The sequence below is a fragment of the Piliocolobus tephrosceles genome, chromosome 1 (genome assembly GCF_002776525.5).
Source record: "Piliocolobus tephrosceles isolate RC106 chromosome 1, ASM277652v3, whole genome shotgun sequence".
NCBI classification, from domain to species: Eukaryota; Metazoa; Chordata; class Mammalia; order Primates; family Cercopithecidae; genus Piliocolobus; species Piliocolobus tephrosceles.
Window position 1 is genome coordinate 172,284,104 of NC_045434.1, and position 15,266 is coordinate 172,299,369.

Genomic DNA, 15,266 nt, shown 5'->3' on the forward strand with positions numbered 1-15,266 from the left:
ATCTGCCTCTGGTCGTTGATGATGGTGACACACTGATGGGGTTTTGGTGTGGGTGTTCTTCCTGTTTGTTAGTTTTCCTTCTAACAGTCAGGACCCTCAGCTGCAGGTCTGTTGGAGATTGCTTGAGGTGCACTCCAGACCCTGTTTGCCTGGGTGTCAGCAGCAGAGGCTGCAGAAGATAGAATACTGCTGAACAGCGAGTGTACCTGTCTGATTCTTGCTTTGGAAGCTTCCTCTCAGGGGTGTACTCCACCGTGTGAGGTGTGGAGTGTCGGTCGGCCCCCAGTGGAGGATGTCTCCCAGTTAGTCTACTCAGGTGTCAGGGACCCACTTGAGCAGGCAGTTTCTGTTCTCAGATCTCAACCTCCGGTTGGGAGATCCACTGCTCTCTTCAAAGCTGTCAGAGTCGTTTGCGTCTGCAGAGGTTTCTGCTGCTTTTGTTGTTGTTGTTGTTGAGCTGTGCCCTGTCCCCAGAGGTGGAGTCTACAGAGACTGGCAGGCCTCCTTGAGCTGCTGTGCGCTCCACCCAGTTCGATCTTCCCAGGGCTTTGTTTACCTACTTAAGCCTCAGCAATGGCGGATGCCCCTCCCCTAGCCTCACTGCTGCCTTGCAGTTAGATCGCAGACTGCTGTTCTAGCAATGAGGAAGGCTCCATGGGCGTGGGACCCTCCTGGCCTGGTGTGGGATATAATCTCCTGGTGTGCCCGTTTGCTTAAAGCGTAGTATTGGGGTGGGAGTTACCCGATTTTCCAGGTGTTGTGTGTCTCAGTTCCCCTGGCTAGGAAAAGGGATTCACTTCCCCCTTGTGCTTCCCAGGTGAGGCGATGCCTCGCCCTGCTTCTCCTCTCGCTGGTCGGGCTGCAACAGCTGACCAGCACCGATTGTCCGGCACTTCCTAGTGAGATAAACCCAGTACCTCAGTTGAAAATGCAGAAATCACCTGTCTTCTGTGTCGCTCGCGCTGGGAGCTGGAGACTGGAGCTGTTCCTATTCGGCCATCTTGCTCCGGCCCCCCTTCCTTTGGATTTTCTAAGTATATAGACATGTCTTTTGTAAATATAGACATTTTTTATATTTTCCTTCTCAGTCTATCTGAATTTTATTTTGGTTTTATTATACTGGCTAGGACTTCCAGTGCAATATTAAATAAAAGTGTTGACAGTGGACATCCTTCTCTTCTTCCTGATTTACAGAGGAAAGCATTAATTACTTCCCTTTCACCCCATTGGTGAGGGAAATTCCTGCCTTGGCCTTATGGGAATGGCTGAATACATGACACTTGATATGACAGATAAGATTGAGAGCCGTTTATTAGTCACATATACTCACAGCCCAGGAGAAGATGACACTGTACACCATTAAAGGGCCAAATGGAGGTTATACTCAGGAACACAGTGAACAATCAGTAGCTGTAGGAAGCAGGCTTTGTAGTTTCAAAAGGATTGAGTGCTTCCCTGGTTCCTATGGGAGGATTTAATTGACTTGTTTGAATACTTCTATGGATTGGTAGGGAACTGAAACCACTCAGGGATAATCAGGAACTATACCTGATCTGTTTGATAAGGATGGTTTTTTGACTTGGGGACCTTATCTGTGTGAGAAGAAGGGGGAGGAGAACTTGTGGTTAGGTAATTCCAGGCCCTCCTGTTTTTACTAGACGTGAAGGCAGCATATAGTGTTATTTTTAGGTCTTATACCATAAGCATTCAGTAATTCATTATTAAGATGATGTCATTTATCTTCTTGCTGAAAAGACCTCTATAATTATGTGATGTCCTCTTTAAACTTTTTAGCAATATATTCTGTTCTGAAGTCTACTTTGATATTAATCTAGCCTTCTTTGGATAACTGTTTGTACAGTCTGTTTTTTCTTCTGTTTATTTTAACCCATATATATCTTTATATTTATAGTAAATTTCTTGTATACAGCATAGAATTAGGTCTCGCTTCTTTTTTTCCCCCAATTCACTCTGTCAATCTCTGCCTTTTAATTAGAGTGTTTAGACCTGTGCTTTCCAATATGGTAGCTGCCGGCCATATGTGTCTTCTGAGCACTTGAAATGTGGCTAATTCAGATTGAAATATGCTATGAGTGTAAAACACAAACTTGATTTTAAAGACACAGTATGAAAATGTATATAAAATATCTTATTATAATGTTTGGCCAGGTGTGGTGGCTCACGCATATCCCAGCACTTTGGAAAGCCGAATCACTTGATGTCAGAAGTTTGAGACCAGCTGGCCAACATGGTAAAATCCAGATTCTACTAAAAAAAAAAAAATACAAAAATTAGCTGGGCATGGTGGTCCATGCTTGTAGTCCCAGCTACTCAGGAGGCTGAGGTGGGAGAATCACTTGAACCGGTGAAGCAGAGGTTGCAGTGAGCCGAGATCGTGCCACTGCACTCCAGCCTCAGTGACAGAGACTATGTCTCAAAACAAACAAACAAACAAACAAAAAACAAACAAAACTATTTGTTAAGTATTTCTGAAGGATATAGAAGACTTAAACAGATTTTAAGACATATCATGTACCTGGATAAAGGAACTCAGTATCATAAAGATGTCATTTCTCCCTAAATTAATCTATAATTTTACCACAATTATAATAAAATGCCAGCAACATTATTACTTTTTCTTTCTTTTTTTGCAATTAGGCAAGCTGATTTAAAATTTTACATGGAAAGAGTGAACAACAATAGCCTGTTTATTGAAGGGCAGAATAACAAGTATGTCCTAAGAACATAAATATTGGATGTGGTATGATTAAGTGGGTGTGGCCACAGGAGGAAATGAGAACAAGGCTTGGAAAGAAGTTTATGCCATGAAGGGTCACAGAGGAAACACCAGGTTTTGGTTTGATGTCAGAACACAGGAGCAAAGGGAAATCCTAGGCCAAAGCCTTTATTGGGATTTCTGTGAGAAATGCAAGGTAGAGCAGAGTAAACATTTAGGATTGGCTATTTTGAATATGTCTGGTGGGCTGTGCCTATAGATGCCCATCAGGGGGATCTCTCTTTGGTGCTCCTCCATTTTGCTGAGCATGCCTGTGTCATTGCTCTTACCACATTGTTTAGAAATTAATTGTAAACTGAATGTGTGTACGTTAATCCTTTCTTTCCAGTTAGTTTGTAAACTTCAAATGCATAGTATTTTTGGTGTGAAAATTACATGAGATAACATAGATGAATTTCCTAGCATAGTTTCAGTCTTTCCTGAGTCTGCTACCTTCTGCCTGAAACTTTGTATAAATCACTTAAACTCTGTGAGCCTCAATTTCATTTTCTGTACAAGAGGCTGATATTAATACCAATATTATAATGCTGCTCTGAATATGAAATGAGTTTGTGCATGTAAAAATATGATTATGGCTGGGTGCGGTGGCTCAAGCCTGCAATCCCAGCACTTTGGGAGGCTGAGGTGGGTGGATCACGAGGTCAGGAGATCCAGCCCATACTGGCTAACCCGGTTGATTTGCTTTAATGCGACCCCCAGAGCAAATGCCAGAGAAAAGGCAAGTAGGCAAGGCAAAAAAAACTTTATTTACAAGCCAATGTGAAGGAGGGAGCGAGGTTCACCGGTCTCCAGCAGTGGAGGCCGACGAAGTCGCTCTGGCATTCTGGGACAAGGTTCCTAGGTCCGCACAGGAGCAAGGGCCAAGGAAGTTCGCTCCCGCATTCTTGGAGGAGGTTCCTGGGTCCCGCGTATGAGGAGGGGCCCAGGAAGTTCGCTGCTGCATTCTCGGACGAGGTTCCTGGGTCCCGCGCACAACGAGGGGCCGAGGAAGTTCGCTCTGGCGCTCTAGCGTTCTCGGGAGAGGTTCCTTGATCCCGCGAACAAGGAGCGGCCGAGGAGGTTCCCACCGCGTGCCCGCGGAGAGCGGCTTTTATGTCCTGGGCCCGGAAGTGGGCGGACAGTGGGTGGGACATAGGCGGGTCGGGGGCGGGGAGGCAGGCGTGGCTAGGCGGGTTGCGGCTCTTCTCTGTGAGAGGTCGGGTTGCGCCTGCGCAGTGGGCCCGTGTATTTCCTGAGCGCTGGAAAGTTGACGGTGAAGAACCCGGAACTGCGCCATCTTGCCTCCGTTTGTCCAAACACCGGTGAAACCCCGTCTCTACTAAAAAATACAAAAAACTAGCCGGGCAAGGTGGTGGGCACCTGTAGTCCCAGCTACTAGGGAGGCTGAGGCAGGAGAATGGCGTAAACCGGGAGGCGGAGCTTGCAGTGAGCAAGATCTGGCCATTGCACTCCAGCCTGGGTGACAGAGCAAGACTCCGTCTCAAAAAAAAAAAAAAAAGATTATAAATTAAATATGTATCTCATTCCATTCTGCATCTAACTTACTGGTCAGGCACATGGAAGGTATCATTTTAATAAATGTTTATGGAGGGAGTGGGTGAATCCTACAGGGTATATTTTGCTTGAAAGAAGGCACCCTTGTTGTGGGTGGGTGTTTTCTGTGGAGACAGAAATCATAGGAGGTCTCTGGGGGAGGCAGACCTCCCAGGGACATATGAATGGTAGCATGGGGAAACCAATTCCCAGGAGCCCATGTGGGGGATATTTTCCCCCCAATTCCCATGCTGTGTTATTTCACACAACAAAAGGCAAGTCTCGGAGGACTCCGGAAGTAGTGAAAAAGTCTATACTCCCTCCTGCACTGCTTCCTGAGGAATAGCTGACACAGAGGAGAACTCAACTTGGTCCTGTCAGCAAGTTGGTTTTCCCGGCTTTTCATCTCCTCTGCCCAGTAGGCATTTGTCTATCAATTCTGATGAACAAAACTTTCTGCAGTGATGGAAATGTTCTATATATATGTTGTCCAACATGGTAGCCAGTAGCTACATGTAGGTATTGAGCACTTGAAAAGTGGCTGCTCTGGTTAAATAACTGAGTTCTAAATTTTACTTAAAATTTAAATTGACCAATATGGTTCAATTTAATAGTGTTATGTTTGTCTCTTTATTCTCAGCATCTGCACAGAGCCTGGCTCAGAAGAGGCATGGGGGATGTTTGCTTAAGTGAATTATTCTAAACCATGCTAGATTCTTTTATTGGCTGGATTTATACTCATCAAATGCATTTTCATTCATCACCCTATTTGTGTCTTAGCGCAACTCTTTGTGGTAGGCAGGACCTTTGTCTCAGTTTGTTGGAAGAGGAAACTGAGGCTCAATGAGTTTAAATGATTTGCCCAAGATTATAAAGCTATAACATCAGTCTGAGTAGAACCCACATCTTTCTCTTTATTTTCCATCTCCCTATACTTAATGTAGTTCTTTTGTTCTTCTTAGCCCTTATTGACTCCTCCGACACCGACATTCCCACAACCCTCACAGCCTTTATATAAGTGTCATTAGGATTGTGGAAAGCACATACATATTCATCTTGATAGTTGTGTGGACATGGCTTGTGAATTTTAAACTCTTCAAATGTGAGAGATAATTCTGATAGCTATTTTCATGTAACTTTCCATACAAGATTCTTATCCCTGATTTTAATGCAGATGAATGGATAGTTCCATGCATGTGGCCAGCATCTTACTTAGAAGGCATCCTGGTCTGTCTCTGCATTTCTGCCTCAAGGCTTTCTCTCAAACTCTAGAAGTCTGCTCAGCGCTGGCAAGCATAACCAGGAAATGTGAGAGAGTTCAAGCTGGAAGGTGGACAGTAACCTTCAACCAACGGAGACAGAAATTAGGAGATAAATGCCCCAGCCTCCGTGTTCTTCAGTGGGACAATGGCAGGCACACATTCTGCCCTGTTTTTCAGAGTCTCCAGCAAGATTAAAAATACTGGTCTACTAAAGCAATCAACTCAACAGCACATTTTTCTTAGTGCTTTCCCCCTTCCGTCTTTCACTCTCTCCACCTCACTTCCTTTCAGATTACCACCATGTTCCATTAAGCAGACATTGACTGACATCCTATTTTGTGTCATGCACCACGCTGCACTGTGGAGTATACAAAGATAAGAGATCAACCCTAGGTATCAGAGAGCTCATGCTCGAGAAGGAAACAATGCATAAAGCATTTGGAATAGAGGGCATATACAGGGGATTGTGGGAGGCCAGAGCTGATCAGGAGAGGTAATGTTCTAGTTTGGTCTTAGAAGATAATGGCGTGTCACTACTGAAAGGTGGGAAAGAGCATCCCGTATTTACTGAAAAACACATCAGCAAAAGGATAAGTCTTTTCTGGGGTTGAGGGTTGCTGCTGTCGCGGAGGGGCAAGGAGCCAGAACCCTTTGGGCCTCTGTGTGTTTGGGCTGGGGTGGGCACACAGTTGGTTTTCAGTGCATTTCAGTTGAAGACAAGTAACCCAGGCAAGCCAAGGGAAGAAGCTTTGGGAAATCAAGAAACCTGTCCCAAGTCGCCAAAGTTGAGCACTAACCACAGAAAAGCCAGTTTAGCTAGTCTGGGCTGTCAGTACGAGGACCCCGGTCGCCGGAAGGAAAGTGCCATCCTTACAGACCTGGCCCCTGCGCTCTAGGGGTGGCGGAGCCTGCTCACTTGCCACGATGCGGTGGCTGGGTTGCTGAGGAGCAGCGCCGCGGAGCCCTGATCCCAGCTAAGGCCCCAGTCCCGGCTAAGGCCCCGGCTCGCGCCGCGGGGGCGGGGCCTTGGACGCACGCTCCTCCCAGGCGTCCCTCCCGCCCTCAGCCGCGCGCCGGCCGCCCGCGCGCCGGCCGCCCGTTGCCCTGGCAACCGTCGTGCCGCGTCTTCCTGAGGGAGCTCCTGTCAGCCCACTGATCCCACCACCCGCTCCCTACTGCCCTGCGGTCTTCGCGTGGGCTCGCAGACTGAGGGACAACAAAAATGGCGGAGGGGAGTCAGACGGCGCCTGAGGCAGGTCTGTGGGGGCGGTCGATATGGGGAAGGCTGAGGCGGCCAGGCTGTCCCGGGTCTCAGGGAAGAGGGGACTCGGGCATGGTCCTACTCCTGAGGAGGCGCCCCTGTATATTTGTGCGGTGGGTTATGACCTCAGGGTCAGGGGTCAAGGGTGGCGTGTACCCCTCTGAATGGCGGTCAGGGACCTCGAAGTCAGGGTGGTGGAGGGGAGTGTGGGGGAGTGTGCACACTTCTGAGAGAGCATGGACCAGAAGGGGCTGGGACCCGAGGGAAGACACAGGACCCTAATCTGGGATCACCTGTGGTGAAGGCTAATCCTAGGGCTAGGCTGTGTCATGGAAAGGGTGTACACAGCCCTGTGGGAGCGTGGGAGAGATCCCTAAAGGGGCATGATTTGGGCTAGGGGTGGGAGTAGGAGGCTCTGACTCTAAAGAGGGAGGTATACGTGGAAGGTGTGTTACTTTAATATCAGACAGTGCCATGGAAAGGAGAGTTAGAGTATTTGTGTTTGGGGATGTGCGGTGTCCTCAGGGTCACCCCTGGTCACAGAGAAATTTATGCAAATAATCCTTGTATGTGTCCTTAAAAAGACAAGAGGCCTTGAGGGGATACCCAGAGCCCCAGTCCTTTAGGAGCCTAGCAAAGGAGGCTGGAGCCTGAGTGTGAGAGTATGTGGGTTCAGTGATCTTGAAGGTCATTCAGAATCAAAGGAGTGCATGTCCACACTTCTGTGGACCCTTTAAGGGACAGGGAGACTGACAAGAAGGGAGACCCAGGATCCTCTTCCTGAGGGGACCTCTTGTGCATATGGCTGGGCTTTGTGAGATACTGACTTTAAGTGTCTCACAGGGTCATAGAAGAAAGCAAAGGTTTTTACAGTTTTGGCTATATAGGAGGCAGTTTGACTCTAAATGAGGCTGACCACTGAAGAACTGGATGTTATGGAATGACATGGGTGTGTGGATAGAAAAGCAGTGGCTTTGGGGATATGTGTGTGATGGGTATTGGCAGTGGTATACATAACCTTGTATATGTGTCCTGATCAGGTATTATCATTACAAGAGTGATCCACTTGAATTACTTTGGTCCTGGTGTGTGTGTGTGTCTGTGTGTGTGTGGTTATGGTACATACACACACCAGACAATGGAACTGAAAACTATGACACCCTCAGAAATGGTTCAGGGAACCATTATCTCTCAAGACCTTCATTATTTCCCTTTCTTTCATGGCATCTCTGTTTTATTGAGTAGCTCCTATACTCATTTTATAGTTTTAGCTCCCTCATAACTTGAACATGCTCATTCCTTTATTCATTCATCCACTCAACAAATATTATTGAGTGCTAACTGTATGCCAGGCAATAAGTTAGGCACTGGAATTTCCCTGCTTTGGATTAGCTTACTTTGTTCTTTTCCTTTTTTTCTCATAGCATTTATTGCCTTTGAACATACTATTTAATTTACTTGCTTGTATTACTTATTTCCTGTCTCCTTCCACTACAATGTAAGCTCTACAAGGGCATTGTTTTATCAATACCACATGTCTAGAACTAAGTGTTTAGTATGTTCTTTATAAATATTTCTTAAATGAATAACTGAATTACTAATATTGTCTGTAAGTGATGTTTTAGCTGACATATGATGGGGATTGGATAATTGAAAAAAAGGGCAAAGAGTAGTCCAGGCAGCAGGAAAACCATGTGCAAAGAACCCAAGACAGGGCCGGGCGTGGTGGCTCACTATGCCTGTAATCCTAGCACTTTAGGAGGTGGGTGGATCACAAGGTCAGGAGATAAAGACCATCCTGGCTCACATGGTGAAACCCTGTCTCTACTAAAAATACAAAAAATTAGCCGGGTGTGGTGGCACACGCCTGTAGTTCCAGCTACTTGGGAGGCTGAGGCAGGAGAATCGCTTGAACCTGGGAGGCAGAGGTTGCAGTGAGCCAAGATCATGCCACTGCACTCCAGCCTGGGTGAGAGAGTGAGACTCTGTCTCAAAAAACAAAACAAAACAACAACAACAACAAAACCCAAGACTGGTGGAAACATGTTATACTGCGTTTAAGGAACTGAAAGGAGACAAGTGTGGGTACATGTAGGGCAATGGGAAGAGAGAAGAGATATGCTGAAGCCAGATCTTCCAGTATTTTGTAGACTATGATATGAATTTGGGTCAGAAATCTTAAGAATAATGGCAAGCCATCGAAGGCTTTTAAATGGAAGTGTGCCATGATTAGAATAATTAAAAAACAACTCTGGCTACAATGTGGAGAGTACAGAGGATACAAGAGTGGATATAGGATATACTCTTCACCAGCTACAGTGAGGAGAGTACAGAGGATACAAGAGTGCATACAAAGAGACCTTGGAAGGTAGCAGTGGAGATGAAGAGAAGGAATTGAGAAATACTTAGGAGCTAAAATTAATAGGACTTAGTGAAATATGAGGATGATGGAGAAGGAAGTATCAAAGACTACTTCTCATTTTCTAATTTGTGCAACTGGATAGTTAGTGGTGCCATTACTGGGATAGGGAGCATTGGAAGGGGCTTTGGGTAGGTGTGAGAGGAAAGATCATGAATTTGGTTTTAGACTATGTGGAGATTGAAGTATCTTTAGGACATCCAAATAAGTAGAGAGATTGACAAGCTGGTTGAATTTACAAGAAAAGTAGAAACTGGCATAGAGATAATTATTTTGACATAGAAATAATTACTCAAGCCATGGGTGTGGATGAAATTGCCTAGAGGGAGAAGAGGCCTGGGATGAAGTGTTGAGTAGCTGCAATATTTCAATGCCTCCCAAAGAGACTGAGAAGGTTCAACTGGAGAGATTAGAGCACAACCAAAGGAATGTTTCAAGAGAAACGGAATACTCAGTAGACTGAATACTGCCAAGCAATACAAAATGAAGGCTAAAAAACTAGATTTAGCAACAGAGAGGTCATTGGTAACACTGACGTTAGAAAGCTGATGATGGTAAAAAGACAGGCCATTTAGGCGAATAAATGCCTCAGTCTTTGTTTACTTCAAATTTCTGAGAGAGAGAATTTTATTGACCCTCCTTGTCTTTTACCACTAAATCACTGTCCAGTGTCAGAATTGACTGGTTTAGATTAGGTGTGCAGCTATTGCTGGCTGGAGTCCCCTGATACAAAATATGGCCATCTGGTAATTTCTTATCTCACTTGAAATAGCCAACATTTATGAAGTGTTTGTTTTGTACCATGCATTGTACTAAGTGCTTTATACATTTTACTTCAGTCTCATAACAACTCTCTAAGGTTTTCTCTGTGTTTTATATGTGGAGAAGTTTTGGCATAGAGAAGTTGACAACATAATTAAGATCTGCAAATAATTAGTGGAAGATTAGTTTTTTTGACAATTTGAATATTATCCAGATTCATTATTTGGCTTTGTGTTTGTATTACAACATACCACTTTCTGAAGAAATCATAGCCATGATGAAAATTCCTGCCTTACAGGAAATATTCTAAACTAAGCATATTCTAACAAGGTGAAATGGAAAGAAATGGGCTCAGATCTTTTTATAAACCCTACTTCTGATTTGAAATTTTTTATATCCAAGCTTTTTACAGAGCATGTAGATGGCTCTGTAAGAGGGTCAGATTTACAAAAGGAAGTTTCTTCTTTTAAATCTTGTGCTTTAAAATGGGGACATAAATGTCAGGACTTTTCTTTTTCCCTATAAATTTGATTATCAATACTAATAAAAAAGAAAACCTTACAATTAGTTACATGTTGGAGTATTAGTCTCATGCAAGATTGCACCTGCTTCTTTTTCTTAGCTTCTTCTCCCTCTGTTGCAGCTATTATAAAAAAAGCTTTTATTTTAATTACCTGGTAAAATAATTTGTTTTTCTATTTTGTCAAGTTATTTTGTGGAGGCCCTGGTAGACAAACATTTTTTAAAATTATGCAGTCTGTTAAAATAGACCTTAATCACTCTCTGTGAAATAAATGGGTCTATTTCAAAAAGCAGTTCTATATGAATCTGAAACCAATTATGGGCAGAATGTTGAAATTGTAAAAAGCCTTAGAAATGAGAATATTGTTTGATAGCTTGTGTTAGTGGTTGGACAAAGTAGTAGTTAAGCCTTTTTTGTTTTAGTTTCTGTATTTGTTAACTGGGGATGATAACAGCTACTTTTAAGGTGAGAATTAGAGATAAGTTATGGAAAGTATACAATGTCTTACACTCCCAAAGAAATGATATCTTAATTGGTGTGTGTATATGTGTGTGTGTGTGTGTGTGAGAGAGAGAGAGAGAGAGAGAGAGAGAGAAAGATAATTTTTTTTTCCTAAAGGCATAGTAGAAAATCACCTTTAAAAGAAGAGGAAATTCAGGTCTGCAGTCCCTTATCTGGCAGGTTTGGATACAAATATATTTCAGAACTCAAATTTCTTTTTATTATGGAAAGGCAATACTGCATATGTACTGTCGATTACATAATACCCCCAATGGGGTATGAGATAGTATGGTGTAATCAAACACATCAATATCACATTCACAGCAAGTGAATAAAAATTATAAACAGAGTCACATAAATTTGGGTTGGGTTTTGCTATCAAATTAGTTTTGGTGCCAAAGTTAGATATTTGGTGATTTTGGAAAAGGGAATGTGGACTTATGTAATTTTATTCATTTTTGGAAATATTTTCAAAAGTTTAAAATATTTTTGTCACTTTTAGATTTTCTATATTATAAGTGAGCTTTAACTTAATATTAAGATCTCAATAGTATTGGAACAGAAAACACTATTTTTTGACAGAAAGTTTATGTGCTTGTTTCTTCTAAGGCTCTTTGATAATGTCTGTATTTCTGAGATCTATGAATGTTGTAATTTGCTTTAGTTTCAGCATCGTGGCTCAGTGTCACTTTCAATGAAAGATAGTAAAGATCTATATATATCAAGAAAGTCAGAGGATGTGAATATTTTGCATACATATTCTAAACAAAATCACAGCTTTGTCTTTGAATCATTTAAGAATAGCACAGTTTTATGTGAATTTCAGAGTATTTTTATTAGTTGTTAAATTTCAGCAATGGAGTATTAATTTTAATATAGATTTAGGAAAAATTTCATTCTTAGATGAATTTGATGTTTCTGATTATAAAAATTATTGCAAGTTTAAAAGCTTGCAGTAATTCATTGATAGTGTTTACCATATGGGAATATGCTAATCTTTGCATTTTATATTTCTCATTTATTTAATGGGATCCATAAAAGAAATTTCTGTTTTTTTAAACTCCAAAGGAAGATTTTTTATTGGTCATATATATTTAAGAACTATTGGTTGTATACTTTTGAGTCTCTAAACAGACTTGGAAAAAAGTGTACTTTCATGTCACCTGAAGGAAAACAAAACAATGAAACACAAAAGGACTTCTAAAATTTTATATAGGATTGAAAACATTTATATAAGATTGTAAATTCCTAAATAAAGATTTTGAAAAATGTTATAGAAATAAATCTCTTGGGGAAGGGAACATCAAAAACAACCTGCCAATAATTATAGTTTGCTTGTCTTTCTTTCAGGAGTAATAGGTGAATCTCTGTGTCATGGCTTTGTGGAAGGAATTACTATGTATGGGCTGTGTTATTTTATTTATGTATTTATGTATGTTTGTATTTTCATTTTTTTTCCATTTCAACTTTTATTTTAGGTTCAGGAGGTACATACACAGGTTTGTTATATGGATAAATTGCATGTTGTGGGGTTTGGTGTACAGGTTATTTCATCACCCAGGTAATAAGCATAGTATCCAATAGGTGATTTTTCAATCCTTACCCTCCTGCCACTCTCCACCCTGAAGCAGGTCTTGGTGTCTATCGTTCCCTTCTTTGTCTCCATGTGTAATTAGTGTTTAGCTTCCACTTATGAGTGAGAACATGTGGTACTTGGTTTTCTGTTCCTGCATTAATTCCGTTATTATAATGGCCTCCAGCTCCACCCACATTGCTGCAAAGGACATGATCTTATTCCTTTATATGGCTTTTTTGTGCATAGTATTCTGTGATATATATGTATATAATAATTGAGGAGTAGGCTAGGATTTTCGCAGTTGTGTTTCATTGAGTCCTCAACCGCCCACTATAATGGATAGGATTGTGATAGGAGGATGTTCGTGTTTATTGATGGGAAAATTTGAAATATAATCGAGATAGGGGCTAGTTTTTGTCATGTAAGGAGAAGTATGCCAGATATTAGAGAGTTCCTTGGGTCCCCTCTGGGACTCAGAAGTAAAAGGAGGCTATTCCTAGTTTTATTACTAGGGCCGTTATTAAGGATGAAAATTGATTAATAGTATTTATTATTGTTCATTGTCCAGAAAACAGGTTATTGGAAAGGATAGCTATCATGAGAATTATAGATGCGGTTGCTTGTGTAAGAAAATATTTGGTGATGGCTTCTGTAGAGCAGGGAATATATATATCACATTTTCTTTTTCCTGTCTACTGTTCATGGGCTTTGGGTTGATTACATGTCTTTGCTATTGTGAATAATGTGGTGATGAATGTATATGTGCGTGTGTGTTTATGGTAGAACAATTTATATTTGTTTGGGTATATACTCAGTAGTGGGATTCCTGGATCAAATGGTAGTTCTGTTGTAAGTTCTTTGAGAAATCTCCAAAGTGCTTTCTACAGCAGCTGAACTAATTTAGATTCCTATTAGCAATGTGTATGTGTTCCCCTTTCTCTGCAGCCTCTCCAGCATCTGTTGTTTTTTGACTTTTTAGTAATAGCCATTCTGACTGGTGTGAAATGGTATTTCACTGTGGTTTTGATTTGCATTTCTCCAATGATTAGTGATATTGAGCATTTATTATATGCTTGTTGGCCTCATGTATGTGTGTGTTGAACATTTTTTCATATGCTTGTTGGCCACATGTATGTCTTTTGAGAAGTGCCTGTTCATCTCCTTTGCCCACTTTTTGTTAGTTTTATTTTTATTTATTATTATGTTTTGAGACAAAGTCACACTCTGTCGCCTAAGATGGAGTACAGTGGCATAATCTTGGCTCACTGCAACCTCTGCCTCCTGGGTTCAAGTGATTGTCCTGCCTCTGCCTCCTGAGTAGCTGGGAATACAAGCGCATACCACCATACCTGGCTAATTTTTGTGTTTTTTAGTAGAGACAGGTTTTGCCATGTTGGCCAGGCTGGTCTGGAACTCCTGACCTTAGGCGATCTGCCCACCTTGGCCTTCCAAAATGCTAGGATTATAGGAGTGAGCCACCACACCCAGCCTGTTAATTTGTTTAAGATCCGTATAGATTCTGGATATTAGACCTTAGTTGAATGCATAGTTTGCAAAAATTTTCTCCCATTCTGTAGGTTGTCTGATTACTCTGTTGATAGTTTCTTTTTCTGTGCAAAAGCTTTTTAGTTTAATTAGGTCACACTTGTCAATTTTTGTTTTTGTTGCAATTGCTTTTCATGTCTTCATCATCAAATCTTTGCCAGGGCTTATGTTGAGAATGGTATTTCCTAGGTTTTCTTTAGGGTTTTTATAGTTTTAGGTTTTACATTTAGGTCATTAATCTGTCTTGAGTTGATTGTTGTATATGTTTCAATCTTCTGCATGCGACTAGCCAGTTATCCCAGCACTGTTTATTGAATAGGGGGTCATTTCCCTATTGCTTGTTTTTGTCTACTTTGGCAAAGACCAGATAGTTGTAGGTGTGCAGCTTTATTTCTGCTTCCTCTATTCTGTTCCATGAGTCTATGTGTCTGGTTTTGTACCAGTACCATGCTGTTTTAGTCACTGTAGTGTTGTAGTACAGTTTGAAGTCAGGTAATGTGATGCCTCTGGCTTTGTTTTTTTTTTTTTTTGCTTAGGATTGCTTTGGGTATATTTATATTTTGAGATACACTGTCATCCAGGCTGCAATGCTGTAGAATGATCATGGCTCACTGCAGCCTTGATTTCCCAGCTCAAGTGATTGTCTCATTTCAGCCTCCCAACTGGCTGGAACTACAGGCACATGCCACCACACACAGCTAATTTTTTAACATTTTGTAGAGGCAAGGTCTCACTCTGTTTCACAGGGTTTTTATTTGTTTTTATTTTTTATTTATTTATTTTTTTTTATTTTATTTCTTTTTTTTTTTTTTATTATACTTTAAGTTCTAGGGTACATGTGCATAACGTGCAGGTTACATATGTATACATGTGCCATGTTGGTGTGCTGCACCCATCAACTCGTCAGCACCCATCAATTCATCATTTATATCAGGTATAACTCCCCAATGCAATCCCTCCCCCCTCCCCCCTCCCCATGATAGGCCCCAGTGTGTGATGTTCCCCTTCCCGAGTCCAAGTGAGCTCATTGTTCAGTTCCCACCTATGAGTGAGAACATGCGGTGTTTGGTTTTCTCTTCTTGTGATA

General features: G+C 41.9%; 1 protein-coding gene across 5 annotated transcripts in view; it reads left to right on the forward strand.

The window, feature by feature from the left end:
• Nucleotides 1-6,656: 6,656 nt before the first annotated feature.
• Nucleotides 6,657-15,266, forward strand: part of AGBL4 (ATP/GTP binding protein like 4) — a 1,474,608-nt gene continuing 1,465,998 nt past the window's right edge. For all 5 annotated transcript variants that reach the window (XM_031934116.1, XM_031934120.1, XM_031934122.1 and 2 more), the window contains exon 1: nt 6,657-6,848. In XM_031934116.1, the coding sequence (XP_031789976.1) occupies nt 6,815-6,848 (34 nt within the window). In that variant the 5' untranslated portion in view covers nt 6,657-6,814. The remainder of the gene's footprint in view (nt 6,849-15,266) is intronic.